Source organism: Ovis aries, chromosome 3 (assembly GCF_016772045.2).
Source record: "Ovis aries strain OAR_USU_Benz2616 breed Rambouillet chromosome 3, ARS-UI_Ramb_v3.0, whole genome shotgun sequence".
Lineage (NCBI taxonomy): Eukaryota > Metazoa > Chordata > Mammalia > Artiodactyla > Bovidae > Ovis > Ovis aries.
In genome coordinates, this window is record NC_056056.1 from 150,690,674 (window position 1) to 150,711,446 (window position 20,773).

The 20,773-nt window shown below is 38.9% G+C and overlaps 1 protein-coding gene and 1 non-coding gene across 2 annotated transcripts; one reads left to right on the forward strand and one right to left on the reverse strand.

The window, feature by feature from the left end:
• Positions 1-12,628: 12,628 nt before the first annotated feature.
• LOC114114157 (U6 spliceosomal RNA) lies at positions 12,629-12,731 on the forward strand. Its single transcript, XR_003588996.1, has one exon. It is a non-coding gene; the product is annotated as a U6 spliceosomal RNA (small nuclear RNA).
• Positions 12,732-15,350: 2,619 nt separating this feature from the next.
• Positions 15,351-20,497, reverse strand: LYZ (lysozyme). Its single transcript, NM_001097647.1, is given in 4 exon segments — positions 15,351-15,420; positions 16,657-16,735; positions 18,591-18,755; positions 20,362-20,497. Coding segments are annotated over 4 exon segments (447 nt in total). The 3' UTR covers positions 15,351-15,353.
• Between the last annotated feature and the right edge of the window lie 276 nt (positions 20,498-20,773).

Genomic DNA, 20,773 nt, shown 5'->3' on the forward strand with positions numbered 1-20,773 from the left:
TCATGAAGATCTTTTTGGATAATTCTTCTGTGTATCCTTGCCACCTCTTCTTAATATCTTCTGCTTCTGTTAGATCCATACCATTTCTGTCCTTTATTGTGCTCATCTTTGCATGAAATGTTCCCTTGGTATCTCTAATTTTCTTGAAGAGATCTCTATTCTTTCCATTCTTTTGTTTTCCTCTGTTTCTTTGCATTGATTACTGAGGAAGGCTTTCTTATCTCTCTGTGCTATTCTTTAGAACTCTGCATTCAAATGGGTATATCTTTCCTTTTCTCCTTTGCCATTCTCTTCTCTTCTTTTCTCAACTATTTGTAAGGCCTCCTCAGACAACCATTTTGCCTTTTTGCATTTCTTTTTCTTGGGGATGGTCTTGATCACTGCTGCCTGTACAATGTCATGAACCTCCACCGATGGCTCTTCAGGTACTCTGTCTATCAGATCTAATCCCTTGAATCTATTTGTCACTTCCACTGTATAATCATAAGGAATTTGATTTAGGTCATATCTGAATGGTCTAGTGGTTTCCCCTGCTTTCTTCAATTTCAGTCTGAATTTGGTAATAAGGAGTTCATGATCTGAGCCACAGTCAGCTCCCAGTCTTGTTTTTGCTGACTGTATAGAACTTCTCCATCTTTGGCTCCAAAGAATATAATCAATCTGATTTTGGTATTGACCATCTGGTGATGTCCATGTGTAGAGTCTTCTCTTGTGTTGTTGGAAGAGGGTATTTGCTATGACCAGTGCATTCTCTTGACAAAACTCTGTTAGCTTTTGCCCTGCTTCATTTTGTACTCCAAGGACAAATTTGCTTGTTACTCCAGATATCTCTTGACTTGCATTCCAGTCCCCTATAAGGAAGAGTAAATCTTTTGGGGGTGTTAGTTCTAGAAGGTCTTGTAGGTCTTCATAGAACCATGCAACTTCAGCTTCTTCAGTAAAAGCATTACTGGCTGGGGCATAGACTTGCATTACTGTAATAGCAAATGGTTTGCCTTGGAAACAAACAGATTGATCTGTCATTTTTGAGACTGCATCCAAGTACTGCATTTCAGACTCTTTTATTGACTCTGACAGCTACTCCATTTCTTCTAAGGGATTCTTGCCCACAGTAGTAGATATAATGGTCACCTGAGTTAAATTCACCAATTCCAGTCCATTTTAGTTCGCTGATTCCCAAAATGTTGATGTTCACTCTTGACATCTCCTTGACTACTTCCAATTTGCCTTGATTCATGGACCTGATATTCCAGGTTCCTATGCAATATTGCTATTTACAGCATCAGACTTTACTTCCATCACCAGTCACATCCACAACTGAGTGTTGTTTTTGCTTTGGCTCCGTCTCTGCATTCTTTCTGGAGTTATTTCTCCACCAATCTTCAGTAGCATGTTGGACACCTACCGACCTAGGGAGTTCATCTTCCAGTGTCCTATCTTTTTGCCTTTTCATACTGTTCATGGGGTGCTCAAGGCAAGAATACTGACGTGGTTTGCCATTCCCTGCCCCAGTGGACCACATTTGGCCAGACCTCTCCATCATGACCCATCTCTCTTCCGTGGTCCTACACAGCATGGCTCATAGTTTCATTGAGTTAGACAAGGCTGTGGTCTATGTGATCAGTTTGATTAGTTTTCTCTGATTTTGGCTTTCATTCTGTTGGCCCTCTAATGGATAAGGATAAGAAGCTTATGGAAGTTTCCTGATGGGAGAGACTGACTGAGGGGGAAACTGGGTCTTGTTCTGATGGGCAGAGCTATGCTCAGTAAATCTTTAATCCAATTTTCTGTTGATGGGTGGGGCTGTGTTCCCTCCATTCTTTGACCTGAGGCCAAACTATGGTAACAGTGAAGATAATGGCAATCTCCTTTAAAAGGTCCCATGCATGCATTGCTGCACTAAGTGCCCCCGATCCTGCAGCAGGCCACCACTGACCCATGCCTCTGCTGGAGATTCCTAGACACTCAAGAGCAAGTCTGGGTCAGACTCTTTGGGGATCACTACTCCTTTCTCCTGGGTCCTGGTGCACAAAAGGTTTTGTTTGTGCCCTCCAAGAGTCTGTTTCCCCAGTCCTGTATAAGTTCTGGCAGCACTGTGGTGGGGTTAATAGCAACCTCCTCTAAGAGGGCTTATGTCATGCCCAGGTCTGCTGCACCCAGAGCCTCTGCCCCTGCAGCAGGCCACTGCTGACCTGTACCTCTGCAGGAGACACTCAAACACAGTCTGGCTCAGTCTCTGTGAGGTCTCTGAGTCCTGGTGCACACAAGGTTTGTCTGAGCCCTCTGAATGTCTCTGGCAGATATGGGGTTTGATTCTAAATGCGACTTTGCCCCTCCTACTGTCTTGCTGGGGCTGCTCTTTTGCCCCTAGACATGAGGTATCTTTTTTTTTTGATGGGATCCAACATTCTCCTGTCAACGATTGTTCAGCAGCGAGTTGTAATTTTGAAGTTCTCAAATGAGAAGATGAGTGCACATCCTTCTACTCTGCCATCTTCCTCCACCATGGACACCTTGGCTGAAAGACTAGTGCAGAAAGTGTAGCAAGAGGAGGAAGTTTGGGGAGATCGATGGTGGGGCTCCAGGTCCAGGGAGGCGAGGAAATGCACTGGAAGCCTGGTTGGCGGTCCTTCACATGCCCAGTCTCGTCCGCTCACTCACTCCACTGAGCAGGGGCCAAGCTTGGGGACAGTGGCACCTAAGGCCACAGTGGAGGTGCCCAGCTGGCAGGCCGGCCAGCCAGCTGCCTCAGCCCAAGAGGGGGAGAGCTCAGGGCAGGAGCTGGATGAGGGGTCATGCTTTCTCTCCCTCAGGAACTGATAAAATCCTTTATTATCACTTTTTTTATTTTTGCAGCTAACTGTATCCACAACATTCATTGTTGTGCCATAGGTCTCTAGAACTTTTCATAAAAAAGTGAACTTCATATCCACCCAGAAACAACTTTCTATTTCCCTCTCCTGCAAGCTCCTGGCAACCAATAGAGACGACTTTCTGTTTCCATTATTTTTATGGGAAATTTGGAATCGTAAGTTTCACTGGGGACTACACTAGATGTTTCATGAACGTGGAGTGATACAGTACTTTTCCGTTTGTGACTGGCTTATTTAACACAGAGTAACATCCTCAAGGCTCGTTCATGTTGCACCATGACAGCATTTCCTTCTTTTTAAGACAGTAATATTCCATTGTTGTTTCTGTGGTGCACTGTTACAGCAGTGCTGGGAAACAAATACAGAATGTGTCTCCCCTGTCTCCTTGTTCCTTTCAGTTCAGTTCAGTCACTCAGCCGTGTCCGACTCTTTGCAATCCCATGGACTGCAGCCTGCCAGGCCTCCCTGTCCATCACCAACCCAGGAGCCTCCTCAGCAACTCATGTCCATCATGTTGGTGATGCCATCCATCCAACCATCTCATCCTCTGTCATCCCCTTCTCCTCCTGCCTTCAATCTTTCCCAGCATCAGGGTCTTTTCCAAGGAATCAGTTCTTCACATCAGGTGGCCAAAGTATTGGAGTTTCAGCTTTAGCATCAGTCCTTCTAATGAATATTCAGGACTGATTTACTTTAGGATGGACTGGTTGAATCTCCTTGCAGTCCAAGGGACTCTCAAGAGTCTTGTCCAACACCACAGTTCAAAAGCATCAATTCTTCTGCACCCAGCTTTCTTTATAGTTCAACTCTCACATTGATACATGACCACTGGAAAAGCCTAGTAGCTTTGACTAGATGGACATTTGTCGGCAAAGTAATGTCTCTGCTTTATAACATGCTATCTAGGTTGGTCATAGCTTTTCTTCCAAGGAGCAAGCATTTTTTAATTTCATGGTTGCAGTCACCATCTGCAGTGACTTTGGAACCCCCAAAAAACAAAGTCTCTCACTGTTTCCATTGTTTCCCCATCTATTTGCCAGTTCTAAACAGAAGATAGAAGACACTTTGGTTCTTTCAGTTATCAAGTTCATTGCCCAGTATAATTCTCCACTTCTACAAAGAAATTCTATCATTAGAACTACCTACATGATTTCCCAAAGAGAACTAGATTCTAATTCCATATGCTAACTCACAAATTATCCTGAATAAATAAATATATATAAGGAGTATATCTGTGTGCATGCTCAGTCACTCAGTTGTGTCTGACTCTGCAACCTCATGGCCTGTAGCCCACCAGGCTCCTCTGTCCATGGGATTTTTCAGGCAAGAAAAATGGAGTGGGTTGCCATTTCCTTTTCCAAGGGATCTTCTCCATCCAAGAAAATGGAGGCAAATCAACTTCTCCATAGTATAAGTATGACTGTAATGTGTAAGACCAGAGTTATTGTCAGAGTTTGTGTCCCTGCCAAGTGCTTGCACTGTTAGAAACATAAGCTCTTCTTAAGTAGATAGACACAAAATTCTAGCAAAAGTTCATTATGCCCTTCAAGTCCCCTATGAGGACACAGGCTTACTATGTGAGAACAAATGGAGGCTCCATTGTTATGTCTATGGAGTCTTGATGAGGTCATTATATGAAGACTTTATATACTCTCACTACTCCCTGACCAGTAGTAGCTCACTGGGAGGTGGATATCTTGTAAAACTTTGGGCTTCTTGTGGAGGCTTCAATTATATACAAGGTAACATGTGGATGATGACCTTTTAAATGTGGCTTGGCCATTCCTGAATACAACATGACAGTAAGTTTGTGTAAGACTCCCAACATCTACTGAATAATAACATGCCCTTATAGTTACTTCCCATTTCTTTGCTTTTTACAACACTACTCTTTTAAGAACTTTCTCTCCAACCATTTCCTCCTGAATTCACTCCAGTCATAAGTTTATCTTCAACATTCCATTAAAATCATTCCACTCAAAGTCACCAGTGAATTAAAGATGTCAGACCAAAAGGTCAATTCAGTCTTCATTTTATCAAAACCCTCAGTAGCATGTGACACACTTCACTCCCTATTTTGTGAAACTTGGTTTCTGAGACAGTCAACTTCCCTTTCCCTCACCCTCTCCCTTCTTGCTTCCTCTGCTTTCCTTCCTCTTTATCCCTCACTCCCTCCTTGTCCTCCTGGTTTCACCCGCATCCTTCTCTTCCTTCTCTCCTCCTTTCTTCTTTGGTTCTCTTACCTCACAAGTTGCTATCTCTGTCTTTTTGGTTGCATCATTCTATTTCACCTATTTCTAGGCATAGGAGTCCCCTATGGTTCAGGCTGCTGACCTTTTTTTCATAATCCGTCTTTCTCCTGGTGATCTCACCCAATCCCACTGCTTTAAATACTATTTAGACGCTGATACCACACACAATTGTATCTCTAGCCGTAAAATTGTCATGAATTCCAGATATGCACAAACAAATGAGTACTTGCTATGTCCACTTAGTAGTCTAATCATTTTCTCAAACTCAACATGCCCAGCACAAAACTTTTTATTCCTTCTCTCATGAAAAAACCGTTCCCACCCCACCCTCCAGTCTTTATCTCAGTAGAATATGACTCCATTTTCTTTTTTACTATAGAGATATTCTTGATTTCTCTCACATTCACTTTTTGTCCATCAACAAATGAAGTTGACTTTATCCTTAAAATATATTCAGTCTAACTGCTTTATCACTGCTATTACCTCAATCAAACCACTTTAATTTCTAACCTACACTAATGATGCAAAATCATTCCAATTGTTCTGCCTGCTCCACACCTGCTCCCTAACAGCTTCTTCTTCAGATAGCAACCAGTGATAAAAGGGGGATTTTGTCCCTCCTCTATTCATACCCTTCCATGTTTCCTGGAACAGCATGAGTAAAAGCTAAAATCTTTACCATTCCCTATAAAGCCCTACCAATTCAAATACCTCCCAAAATCCATTTCCAACCATTCTCCTCTTCCCTCATTCTACTATCCTTTGCTGCTTCAAGGCAATGCCAAAGAATGCTCAAACTACCGCACAACTGCACTCATCTCACATGCTAGTAAAGTAATGCTAAAAATTCTCCAAGCCAGGCTTCAGCAATACATGAACCGTGAACTCCCTGATGTTCAAGCTGGTTTTAGAAAAGGCAGAGGAACTAGAGATCAAATTGCCAACATCTGCTGGATCATCGAAAAAGCAAGAGAGTTCCAGAAAAACATCTATTTCTGCCTTACTGACTATGCCAAAGCCTTTGACTGTGTGGATCACAATAAACTGTGGAAAATTCTTCAAGAGATGGGAATACCAGACCACCTGACCTGCCTCTTGAGAAATCTGTATGCAGGTCAGGAAGCAACAGTTAGAACAGGACATGGAACAACAGACTGGTTCCAAATAGGAAAAGGAGTACATCAAGGCTGTATTCTGTCACCCTGCTTATTTAACTTCTATGCAGAGTACATCATGAGAAACGCTGGACTGGAAGAAACACAAGCTGGAATCAAGATTGCCAGGAGAAATATCAATAACCTCAGATATGCAGATGACACCACCCTTATGGCAGAAAGTGAAGGGGAAATAAAAAGCCTCTTGATGAAAGTGAAAGAGGAGAGTGAACAAGTTGGCTTAAAGTTCAACATTCAGAAAGCGAAGATCATGGCATCTGGTCCCATCACTTCAGGGGAAATAGATGAGGAAACAGTGGAAACAGTGTCAGACTTTATTTTTCTGGGCTCCAAAATCACTGCAGATGGTGACTGCAGCCATGAAATTAAAAGATGCTTACTCCTTGGAAGAAAAGTTATGACCAACCTAGACAGCATATTCAAAAGCAGAGACATTACTTTGTCGACTAAGGTCCGTCTAGTCAAGGCTATGGTTTTTCCTGTGGTCATGTATGGATGTGAGAGTTGGACTGTGAAGAAAGCTGAGCGCTGAAGAATTGATGCTTTTGAACTGTGGTGTTGGAGAAGACTCTTGAGAGTCCCTTGGACTGCAAGGAGATCCAATCAGTCCATTCTGAAGGAGATCAACCCTGGGATTTCTTTGGAAGGAATGATGCTAAAGCTGAAACTTCAGTACTTTGGCCACCTCATGTGAAGAGTTGACTCATTGGAAAAGACTTTGATGCTGGCAGGGATTGGGGGCAGGAAGTGAAGGGGATGACAGAGGATGAGATGGCTGGATGGCATCATTGACTCAATGAACGTGAGTCTGAGTGAACTCCAGGAGTTGGTGATGGACAGGGAGGTCTGGCATGCTGTGATTCATGGGGTCGCAAAGAGTCGGACACGACTGAGCGACTGAACTGAACTGAACCCCCATCTCAGCCTGCCCACCTAGTGGTAGGTGCTTCCAACATGCTAAAGCCCCATTCTCTCCCAAGAAGTCTTGTTCTGGTCATCTCCATCTTAGCTAATTTCTTCAAGAAGCAGATTCCAACTGAGGTCATCATTCCAAAATGTGGAATCCATTAGCATGAATAGCTGTTTTTCACAACAGTTTTTGAAAAAAAGGATGAACCACATCACATAAAGAAGATAGAAATGGCTTGGCACAGGTATATTACTAAGTGCAAAACCTCACCCAGAATGGCTCTAGAGGCAGAAAACTCCAGAACAGTCTGCTCAGTGAGGGAGGGTGACTATTCTGTCTACATCCATATACATTGATTGTATCGCCCACTGCATCCCATCTAAGAAAACGAATACACAGAATGTACTTTTGTGTAGCCTCACATGTAACTCAAATTTCAGAATGCTTATCTTGGTACTGGCCATTGTTGGTAACTGCACTTCTCCCAACACCCACTCCATTGCCCTGGGACACTGCTGACCAGGCAGTCATCTTCCTTTAAGCCGTACTGTATTTTAAGGCTGTTCTGAGAGAAAGTAGTGTCATAAGCTCACTTCTGATAAATATAAACCTTATGTTTTACATTCATGTTATTTGAAAGTTTGAAATAAAACACATCAAAGCAATAGTAGTTTTAAAATATGCTTTTCCAAGCTACACATGCTTCTTTCCTTCTTGCTGACAATCTGATAGACCAGGAGACTGGTTATAACATTATCTATGTCTTACCGCCACAGCCTCAATGGACTATCTCCCCCTTCAAGTCAACTCATACTCAAATGAATCTTCAGATCTAAATATGAAATCAATTGTTTTAAAGTAGCACTTGTAATGTTTTTGAAGATATACCTTAAGTAGCTTAAACATTTGTTAGAAGCATTATCAAGTTACAATGGTAGCTTGATCTAGAATTCAGCTGGGCTTATGTAACAATAGGCTATTTCTACCATTGAAATTTTAATGTGTATTAAATATACCTAAAATATACATTAACAGTTCAAACTATTCCTATGAACAAATATGATATGCCACCTTAGGAGCCTCCTGTGGCATTCTCCCTTCATTGCATTCCACTGCCTCCCTGCCTCCAGAACTACTATGCTAAGTGCTGTTCATGATTTCTTTGATCTTTTCTATTGTTTTCCTTACATGCTGCTGCTGCTAAGTCGCTTCAGTCGTGTCCGACTCTGCGCGACCCCATAGACGGCAGCCCACCAGCCTCCCCCATCCCTGGGATTCTCCAGGCAAGAACACTGGAGTGGGTTGCCATTTCCTTCTCCAGTGCATGAAAGTGAAAAGTGAGAGGGAAGTCGCTCAGTCGCGTCCAACTCTTCACGACCCCTGGACAGCAGCCCACCAGGCTCCTCTACCCATGGGATTTTCCAAGCAAGAGTCCTGGAGTGGGGTCCCATTGCCTTCTCCGATTTTTCTTACATAGGAATCTCTAATACACACTCAAAATTTTACCTGTTTTGGAACTTCAGATGAATAAAATAATACTGTGTGAATTCTTCTGTAACTTGCTTCTGTTGCCCATTTTTCTATTGGATTTCTGTTCTCTTATAAATCTGTAGTTTATTATATATTCTTGATATTAATCCTTTGTCAGTTTTATGTTTCAAGTATCTTTCCCCACTTTGGGGCTTGCCTTTTCTCTGTCTTTGTGGTGTCTTTTAACAGAAGTTCTTAGTTTAATTTATTCACATTTATCAGTATTTTCCTTTATGATTTGTACTTGCATCTTAAGAAATCTTTCTCTAAAAGAGAATTAATTTTATAAAATAAATAATAATTTTATTCTCATAAAATTATTTTTCTGTGTTTCCTTCTTAATAGTCTAGCCTTGCCTCTCCCATTAAGCCCACATTTAATCTACTTAGAATTAATATTCATATGTAGTATTAGGTTAAGATCTCATTTTTCTATTCCTGTATAATTCATAGCAATTTCCATCTTAGCCTAAACTCTACTTTTCATATACATATGGCTTCTGATACCTCTATATTGTTCCATGGCCTGTTTATTTATTCCTGTAGAAAATCTGCTCTATCTTATTATAGGTATTCATATGTGATGGAGCAACTCTTCCCTTGTCTCTTTCTTGGTTATCATTTGCTTTTAATTCCATATAAAGTTTAGAATTAGATTGTCATATCCAGTAAGATGTGAAAAACCTCTTGGAATTTTAATAGGCTTTGCATTAATGCTAAGTCACTTTGGAGGGAATTGTCATACTTACTACATTAAACTTTCCTGTTCATGAACTTGATATGTCTGTTGACTTTGGGTCTATATTAGTGCCTTCCGTTAAAAGTTTTAAAACTTTCTCCAAAAGGGCTTGCACATGTTTAATTAGATTTAATACTAGCTATTTTATATCTGGTTTCTGTACTGATGTTGATTCTGATACTTTATCTGTAGTCTTCACGCCGTCCCCCGTCTTCTGTAAGTAATGGCCGCTAAGTCCCACTGTCACATGCTCTAGATCTGCTCTTCTGATCCTAAGTGGATTACTGCTTTGCTACTGAATCTTCCTAAATTTATTTCCTCATCTGTAAAATGAGGAACACCAATGGAATTTATTTGATGCTTACATTAAAAATACCACATGGGAAAGTGGCCAGTATGCACCTGTCCTTTCAACTGCTTTCTTCCAAGACAACACATGGTTTTCTTTCTTTGTGTGCTCATGGAATTTTGCACATTGCAGTCATTTTGAGTATTTGTTGGGTATGTATTATCTTATTTTCTGACTCTCAAAGGGCAGAAAGAGTTTTACTTGCTTTATATCTCCTTTCTGAATGCAATGTATAGTATTCCATGCTATATGTGGCATTCAGAAAGGGGCATTTTGTTTTCTTCCTAGGGTTAAAAACAAAACTGATATCACATAGCTAAGTAAAATTAAGCCTACAATCTTATACCTACCCTGAGAATTCTATTCATAATGATATTACATGAACCTTGAACTTGCAGATGTTTAAGCTGGTTTTAGAAAAGGCAGAGGAACCAGAGATCAAATTGCCAACATCCACTGGATCATGGAAAAAGTAAGAAAGTTCCAGAAAAACATCTATTTCTGCTTTATTGACTATGCCAAAGCTTTTGACTGTGTGGATCACAAGAAACTGTGGAAAATTCTTCAAGAGATGGGAATACCAGACCATCTAACCTGCCTCTTGAGAAATCTGTATGTGGGTCAGGAAGCAACAGTTAGAACTGGACATGGAACAACAGACTGGCTCCAAATAGGAAAAGGAGTACGTCAAGGCTGTATATTGTCACCCTGCTTATTTAACTTCTATGCAGAGTACATCATGAGAAATGCTGGACTGGAAGAAACACAAGCTGGAATCAAGATTGCCAGGAGAAATATCAATAACCTCAAATATGCAGATGACACCACCCTTATGGCAGGAAGTGAAGAGGAAATAAAAAGCCTCTTGATGAAAGTGAAAGAGGAGAGTGAAAAAGTTGGCTTAAAGTTCAACATTCAGAAAACGAAGATCATGGCATCCAGTCCCATCACTTCATGGGAAATAGATGGGAAACAGTGGAAACAGTGTCAGAATTTAATTTTTGGGCTCCAAAATCACTGCAGATGGTGACTGCAGCCATGAAATTAAAAGACGCTTACTCCTTGGAAGAAAAGTTATGACCAACCTAGATAGCATATTGAAAAGCAGAGACATTACTTTGCCAACAAAGGTCTGTCTAGCCAAGGCTATGGTTTTTCCTGTGGTCGTGTATGGATGTGAGAGTTGGACTGTGAAGAAGGCTGAGAACCGAAGAATTGATGCTTTTGAACTGTGGTGTTGGAGAAGACTCTTGAGAGTCCCTTGGACTGCAAGGAGATCCAACCAGTCCATTCTGAAGGAGATCAGCCCTGGGATTTCTTTGGAAGGAATGATGCTAAAGCTGAAACTTCAGTACTTTGGCCACTTCATGCGAAGAATTGACTCGTTGGAAAAGACTTTGATGCTGGGAGGCATTGGGGGCAGGAGGAGAAGGGGACGACAGTGGATGAGATGGCTGGATGGCATCACTGACTCGACGGACATGAATCTGAGTAACTTTGGGAGTTGGTGATGGACAGGGAGGCCTGGCGTGCTGTGATTCATGGGGTAGCAAAGAGTCGGACACGACTGAGCGACTGAACAGAACTGAACTGATACTCTTCAAAGAGATGTTAAATATATTCCCTAATTAATCTGTATATAAATAGAAAATATGTTGCTACAAAATTCCTTCCCTTCTGTTTTTATGTGCACTAAGCAAATTTAGAAAGATTTTCAACATAAAGATAGAAAGGTTTTATTAAAGCTTTCATCAAAATAATCAGAGCATATTCTCATCATCATCTGATCTTTTGGTTTGACTATACTGCTGTGACTTAACAGGGACAATGGTAAAGAAAAGAATCTTTCAGATCTTGGATGAGAGCCTGGCTTGGATTTGTCAGCTCTTGAGTTTGCCCTTAATTGGTTATATTACTTGGGGTCTGAATGCATACACTTAATTGTTTCCTCAATTACAAGATGAAATTACTAAATTATGACTTATTCTTTTATTTCTTACATAAAGTTGTCACTAGATGACAGCACGCTAACATTTAAAAATTTTTTAAATACAATATTTTTTAATGTTTGAGTTTAAAGCTAAGCTAACATAAAAAAAATCACAAAATATTTTAAAAGATACCAATTTTCACCACTAAAAATCAGTATATTTTAAAGCACCTATTACTGAAAAAGATATGAAGAAATATGCATTTTCACATACAGCTGTGGTGAAGGTTAGAGAGTAACATCATGTGTCAAAAATTCAATTGTTCAGATAAACAAACAGAAAAACTCCACAAAAAATAAAATTAAGAAAAAAAGAAAAACAAATTGCTCATACTTCTTAAATCAAGCACCACAAGAAACTGCTTTTTGGAAAATGCGTTTAGATTTACTTATAATGAGATTCATTATAGTATCCTTTATACAAATAAAAAATGTAGTGAAATAACCTGAATATCCAATGATAAGAACTGATTAAAATACCCTCCACATAACCTGCCATTCATGGGAGTTGCAAAGAGTCAGACACAACTGAGCCACTGAACAACAACAACAACACATAACCTAGCATTACAGTTTGTCTATAAAACTGACTTACTCACACATTTATGTCCAGGAACTTTTATTACTAATTACTTTCCATGAGACCCAGTGCATGTGTTCCTAAACTGCATCAATAGTACTTTTTCCTGTGATTTCATAGCTTAATATTATGTAAACCAACAAAACATGAGTGCAAACACAAAGAAAATTTTGTTAAATGGTTTAGAAAGACTGGCTAAAGATGAGTTGCTTTAAAAATCACAGCTGGTGCTTGCTTTGGCAGCAAATATACAAAAATTGGAATGATACAGATAAGATGAGCATGGTCCCTGCACAAGGATGACACACAAATTTGTGAAGCATTCCATATTTTTAGACATGAAAGCCCATTTTATGACATAAAAATAATCATAGTTGATAAAGAAGTACATTCATTACTGAGAAGTACATTCATTAATGAGAAAGGGGTCAATTCTCCAAGAAGACATAACAATTCTTAATGTTTATGTGCCTAACAACAGTGTCAAACTACAAGAGGCAAAAACAGAACTCAAGGAAAAAATACATCAATAAAATCATAGTTCAGAATGTCATACTATAAACCCAACAAGATGGCTATTATAAGAAAAAGAGAAAATAACAAGTTTAATCAAAATGTCTAGAAATTTTCATGCATGGCTCATGGAAATATAAAATGGTACAGCTGTTGTGGGCTTCCCTTATAGCTCAGTCAGTAAAGACTCTGCCTGCAGTGCAGAAGACCTGGGTTCGACTCCTGGGTTGGGAAGATCCCCTGGAGAAGGAAATGGCTACCCACTCCAGTATACTTGCCTGGAGAATCCCATAGATAGAGGAGCCTGGCAGGCTACGGTCCATGGGGTCGCAAGAGTCGGACACGATTCAGCGACTAAACCACCACCACCACCACAGTTGCTGAGGAGAAGCTTCAGGGTTCTTGAGCCACCAGGAAGATCGTTGCGGTAAAGTGAAGTGAAGTCGCTCAGTCGTGTCCGACTCTTTGCGACCCCATGGACTGTAGCCTACCAGGCTCCTCAGTCCACGGAATTTCCCAAGCAAGAGTACTGGAGTGGGTTGTCATTTCTCCAGGGGATCTTCCCAACCCAGGGATCAAACCCAGGTCTCCTGCATTGCCAGCAGACGCTTTACCGTCTGAGCCACCAGGGAAGCCTCAGTTGCGGTAAAAGGGAGTCTAAAATGATGTTGCACCTGCAGGGCTATTTGCAAGATGAAAGGTTACCAGGGCAGTTCTTACAGTAAAGGGGATGATCCAGCACAGAGGGAGAAACTCAGGATCGGGAAGCCCTCAGCCTAAACTGGAGTAGGGGGAGGGCTGTGATGAAGACTGCATGTGGAGACACTGCCATCGGCAGGAGCAAGGCCCTTCATCCCAGTGATAACGGGGAAGGAAGGGAGGGTGAGCCCACGGAAAGACATGAGCTCTGTTACGGTGGCCAAGAGGGGAAGGTTTTCTATGAGTTGCTTCTGTTCTGTCAGTGTAATGTGAGGCTGGGTCGTCTACCACGGGCAGAGTGTGGAAGGCCAGTGGTTGGCGTGTGCGCCAGGACTTTGAAATGAGAGAAGTAAATAGTGACAGTCATTTTGAGGAATTGGGACACCAACACAGGATTTCAGAGAAGTGACTAAGATGGCCAGGCTGATTAGAGGGCCCATTTGAGATTTGTGTTTATGAATTTAGTGTGCGGGAAATTCCCTGGAGGTCCAGTGGTTAGGGCTCCAAGCTTTTGCTGTGGAGGATGCAGGTTCAATCCCTGGTCAGGGAACTAAGATCCCACAGACCTAATAGCACCGCTAAAAAAAATTTAAAAATAGAGATCTGTCAGCATGCTTATGTATTTTTCTTCAGCAATATTTAGCTATTTTTGGTTTTTGTAAGAACTTTCTTTTTAAGATGATATATACCCTATCTCTTTATGATTAAATCCATTGAGGAAAAAATGTTACTTAATGTGAATGTGCATTCTATGATTAAAGAGAATATACACACAGAAAAAAATCTAGCTGTTGTGATACAGGTGAGGATGTAGGAAATACTAAGTGTCAGATAATCTTTTTCTCAAATATATATGTATGTATTTTTTCAGAGACACTAAATGACTTAACAAAGAAAGACGAAGTATAAATTGCAAAGCTTTTACTGAAAATGTACTTTTTATAGCATTCATGATTTCACACCTGTGACTAACTAGCAATGATTTCAATACTTACAAACTCTTCTGCCTCTGAATTTGTCATAATGCATGAAACTAAGCTTATAACATTAAGAAAAAACAACAGCTCATCTAATCCATCTTTATATCCTTCATGACAGCAAGATGCACAATTGAGTTCTTTAAAAGGGCTAAAAGTGATTGACATAAATTGAGCTTATTTTTAAAGCTGTGTAAATGCAACATTTTTAAGACAACATTTAAAACAAAGGTCACACTTTATGAAAACAAAATTCTTAAATCAGGCTTTCTTCATTTTTAGTCATTTGGCATTCTGCTCCATTTAACATTTTATATTGCCCAACAAAGAGTGATTATCTTTTACTGTTTTTGGAGATGACTGAACAGATGACGGTGTTACATGCCTACTACACAGGTGGGATCTTGCCTAAGATCAGTTTGCTTAAAGATATTATTTTGCTATATTTTTGTTGAATATTGGGGAGTACTTGTATGATTCAAGATTAAGTCTGTGCTATTTCTTTAAGAACTGAATGCTCTGGATATATATTTGATAATTAAGATTTTAGACATATATTCACCAGCATTAGGTCTATTAAACTGAAATACACTGTGGGCCTAATATCAAATAATAAATACATGAAGTAACATTAAGTATCTTAAAAGACCCACATGATCCTTCTTCTGTAAAAAAACATTATTTGTTTGAAAGTATGACTTTTCCCTCAACTATTACTTCCTTAATATGAAAAAGAGACAAAATGGGTTGAAGTAAAAACTCCAGCGTTACACTCCACAACCCTGAATGTAACTGGTGAGATCTTGGTTTTGACAATGACTTCTCCATGCCACCCTGTAGAGAAAGATGAAACAAATGGTAATAAGGTTGAAACATAGCTTCACTGTATTACATATATTTCAAGTCCTTTGGGAAAACAACATAGTTTATCAATACATGAAATAAAAGCTACAGACAGATCCAAGTATTGCTATTTATTAACTGGAGATATGTATACCAAGGACTTCACATCTCTCCCAAACCTTCGCTGGGGCACAGAACATCTGAGTACAAATGTTGAGTCCTTTGTAGTTCACAGCACAAATGCAAAGTGCATTCCATATTTACTTAATTACAAAAATAATGTCAAGATATGACAAGGAATTAGTATAAGGTGGAGAATCGTAAAACCTCTAGAAATTCCCAAAAATAAATTGAGGAGTAAAAGAATAAGATTTTGAATCAGTTAAAGTAGATTGTTTCTATGTTATACACCATTTAGCATGAATCCAAAGCTGCAATTTTCAGTTCTCAGTACCATACTTTGATCTTTGGAAATATTCTCTCACCTCTTTCATAACAATAGGATAAAACAGCTCTCTCCTTTAATACTTAACACATACCACACTCTGTAATGGGAACTAACATAGTGTTGTACATCCATTATATTTCAAACACAAACAAACAAAGCAATAGAGTCATAGAAAAAGAGGTCAAATTTGTGGTTAGGTAGAGTGAGGGAAGGGGAATTGGATGAAGGCAGTCAAAGGTACTACAAACTTCCAGTTATAAGATAAATAAATACTAGGGATATAATGTGCAGCATGGGGCTTCTCTGGTGGCTCAGCAGTAAAGAATTTGCCTGCAATGCAGGAGATACAAATTCAGTCCCTGGGTTAGGAAGATCTCCTGGAGGAGGGAAGGGCAACCTGCCTCAGTATTCTTGCCTGGAATAATCCCATGGACAGAGGAACCTGGCAGGTAACAGTTTATTTGATCACAAAAGTCAGACAGGACTTAGTGACTAAAGAGCAAAAACAAATATAAAGCATGATAAATATAATTAACACTGCTATATTTTATATATGAAAAGTGTTAAAAAGAGAGTAAATCCTAAGAATTTTCACCACACACACAAATTTTTTTATTTCTTTAATTTTGTATCCATGTGAGATAATGGATGTTCACTAAATTTATTGTGATACTGTTTCCTGATGTAAGTCAAATCATTATGCTATACACCTTGAACTTATATAGTGCTTTATGTCAATTACATCTCAATAAACTGAAAGGAGAAAAAAAAAAACATACCATGCTCTAATGCCTTGTGGATCACTGACAACCCTCTTTGCACATGCTACAGCTTGAGTGATGTCATCTTGCAGCAAAGCTGAAAAAGAGGTGGTGAGAAGTGAAAATAACATTCATAGAAATGTTAAGTTTAGACTCAGTCAGCTTTATTCTGTTAGGCTGAGGAAAGAACAACTAAAATAATTTTTAAGGGTCTGTTTATCTGTTGATGTTGGGAGAAACTCTTCATTCCATCCCATTTGGCATCTGTTTCTCATTTACCAAAGTCATTGGAAGCTCTGGAATTATTAATTAGCATAATAGAAGGTTTTCTTTTTACTAGGAACTATTAAAAAAAAAAAAGACAAACAAGCAGAAACTGGTCTAGCAGGTTTTTGCTCAGCAATTCAACACTGGAAATAGATTCTAAAGAAATAATAAGAGATGTACTGAAAGACATGTATACAAACTGTTTCATAGCAATTAATAAGGGCATAAATGGAACTAGCCTAAATGTTTAACAGTAAGAGTTAGGTGGATACATTATAGAGTATTTATATTGTGAAAATCTATTCATTTTTAATAAACAATAAGGATTGGTATTTGTTGACAAAAATAATTCTGTGTAATAAAGACAAAATTGTAAAGCAGTGAATATAGTACAATTTCACTTCTGTTATGTGGGTACAAATGTGTATAATATAGCTTTACATTCATGTCTGGGATTGTTGTGTATTCCAAAAGAACATGTGGATACCAAAATTTCCCAATGGTCATACATGTCTGGGTAGTAAGAATTTTTATTCAATGACAACAGGTTATTCCATAATACAAATTTTTTTTAAATAAATTAACTGGATACAAAAGTATATTCTTAGACTCATCTTCACTATTAGGATTTGTAATATTTAAAAATTTAGCAGTATCAATTCTGCTATATTTCTCCAATATTTCAGGCACTAAAGATTCTACATGCTTTGGGAGGTTCAAAAAAAAATGTAGGGGATATATGTGTACCAATGGCTGATTCACACTGAGATTTGACAGAAAAGAACAAAATTCTGTAAAGCAATTATCCTTCAATAAAAAATAAATAAATTAAAAAAAATTTTTTTAAAGATTCCACATGCTTTCTCTATTTTAAAAGGAAATCAATAGAATACTTGTTTCACCTCAATTAAGCAAATTTAGAAATTAACTTGTTAGAATGACAATTTTTATATAGGAGCTGTGTTTTTGGAGATTCGTTCTAAAGAATTTATAAATGAAATGTCATAATGTTTCTAATTCACCTTAAAATCACTCAGCAAAAAGAAGTTTATATACATATATATATATATATACACACACACACATAAGTAAATATGCCAAAATGTTAACAACTGTTAAAGTACGTGATGAGCATATTGATGCTTATTATAGTAATGTTTCTAATTGTCCATATATTTAAAATATTTTATAGTAAAAAGTAAAAACAATTTTTTAAAAATACCACGCATATTCCTCCACTTTGATTAACTAGTAATTCTTTTGTTTTCCAATAAAGGAAGGTAGATTTTTTAAAAAAGACCACCCAACAAAATTATCGCTAATCCTCCCCAAACAAGGAAAGTAGGAGGAATGGCATTGTTTTACAAAGTATCAATACGTCCAGTTACGATAAAGTGATAGGTCATTCCAGCAACTCCTGTATGTTAGCAAACAGCAAACTTTTATGATTAGAAACTTAAGAAATTAGGAGGAGGAGAATAGAGTTTCTAGATATTAAAATGGAGTTTTTATAGGTCCCTGATGAACCCTTCAAGATTTTTTTATTTCTATTGAATCTTGACCTATAGGATTGTTCCAATTTTCCCATAAGATGTTTATGGAAAAACCTGAACTAACTTTTTGGATAACTCAATAGGTATAACCAGGTGAGTCCTGTGCCATCACTCCACATTATCTTGTCTTACCGCTGCAGGGTATATGACAGGCATTAACTGCTCCTGGGGTTTTGCCATCATTACACCACCAGTGGCTATTGATTTGAAATATCCCATAATCAGTGCTTCTGTCTCCACTATTGTAGTTTGTAGCTTGTGTGTTATAACTGCTTTCCCATCTGGCCAAACACATCCCTGAAAAAAACATATTTTGAGTAATAAAGAGTGAATCATGTGACTTACAGTTCATAGCATAATCAGTTCTACTTAACTAGTTCTATTTTACTAATGACTTACTTTACAAGTATAAAGATGCATTTTACTTGTAAAGTGTTTTAACACTTTGGTGTTAAAGGTCCCTTCAGAGAATTCTTTTATTAGCAAATGATTTGGTAATACAAATGAAAAAGATAACATATTTTAAAAAATATCTTCCATTGCTATTACACTTTCCTTACTACTAACACCCAGGTAGGATTAAGCCTAGAACAGAAAAATCAACAGAGTTGTTGAGTGGATTTGGTCATTAGCAGCAGATGCATATGCTAATGGAAAAATGCTTTTTATCAGAAAAAAATTAGGATTTTCTGGGAGAAAGAAAATTTATGATAACGAAGGTGAATTTGGGTATCAAATTATAATGCAGGCAAGAATCATAGAATAGGAAAGGCTGGGTCATCCATCCATCCATCTAGCAATTGGCTAACTCATTCAGAAATATTTATGGAGGAGAAATGTCTGAATTCAGTATGAAAACTACAGTGATGACATTGACAAATATGGACTAAAATACAAAGGAAATTTTCCTTACGGCACATCTTAAATTCTGTGGAAGAAAATGAAAAATAATTAATGAACTAGAGTCAGAATAATAAAATGTCATTTCATGCTGCATTTCAGGGATCCTTATATAGATATTGATTGAGGGGAAATAGTTCTACTGTCCCTGTTTTAAGAGTTCAATGGAATTTTTAAAAAACCTTGATGTTAAAAGTACAACATCATGTTAGGGGGATTAAAAATGAGAAAAATACTGCCTTATTCAGAACCCAAGATCCAAATTAGAAATGGCTAGAGTCAAACAACAAGGGCTTGACAGACATGTTCCAGGTGCTAAAATGTATCTTATAGTCAGTCTACATGTGCCAGTTGTCAAATTTAGTAGCACTAGAGGAGTACATGGGAACCTTGCATGCTTAGAATAATGTAGAATTTGACCCACCATGCCTCATTCCTTCACCTGGTACATCTGATTCTAAAAGAACAAGTTGATACTTTTAACCATTGTAAGTGTATAAGCTTTTGAACTGTGGTGTTGGAGAAGACTCTTGAGAGTCCCTCAGAGTGCAAGGAGATCCAACCAGTCCATCCTAAAGGAGATCAGTCCTGGGTGTTCATTGGAAGGACTGATGCTGAAGCTGAAACTCCAATATTTTGGCCACCTGATGCGACGAGTTGACTCACTGGAAAAGACCCTGATGCTGGGAAAGATTGAGGGCAGGAGGAGAAGGGGACGACAGAGGATGAGATGCTCGGATGGCATCACCAACTCAGTGGACATGGGTTTGGGTGGACTCCGGAAGTTGGTGATGGACAGCGAGGCCTGGCGTGCTGTGGTTCATGAGGTCGCAGAGTCGGACACGACTGAGCGACTGAACTGAACTGAACTGAACTGAAGTGTATAAACCCTCCAAGAAAGAAAAAACATTCACTCAAAGACCCTTTCTTTTTGTTCATCCTCTATTAGTATCTGTTCTACACCTGGCTAACTATTTGAAAGGATGAAAAAGAGTTAACTTACAGTTTGCCAGGCTGATTCCCCTAAAGCCATCCATTCCAAATCTTTTCAGAGTTCTGGCAAGCTCACATCTCTCAAAGACCTTGCCTTGGACAGCGACCGAAAGGAGGAGAAGCCCCAGAATAAGGAGAGCCTTCATGTTGACTGAGAAGCCAGACCTCCAGGCTGACCAGGGGAGCTGGCCCTGCTTTTTAACATCTTTTCACTTCCTTCTTATGCGACTGGTTTGGGAGCTCCACCCTCTGAGACATGTGGAAAACAGGAAATGTTTATTGGTTCACTAACTTTAAAATTTTCTTTCTTATGTTTGAAGAGGGACATTCTGACGTCCTAAGAATTAATCTGCAATAAAATAGTGAAATGACATTACTTAAAGACATTGCTCAGGACTAATTGGGATTAGCACTATTGCCAA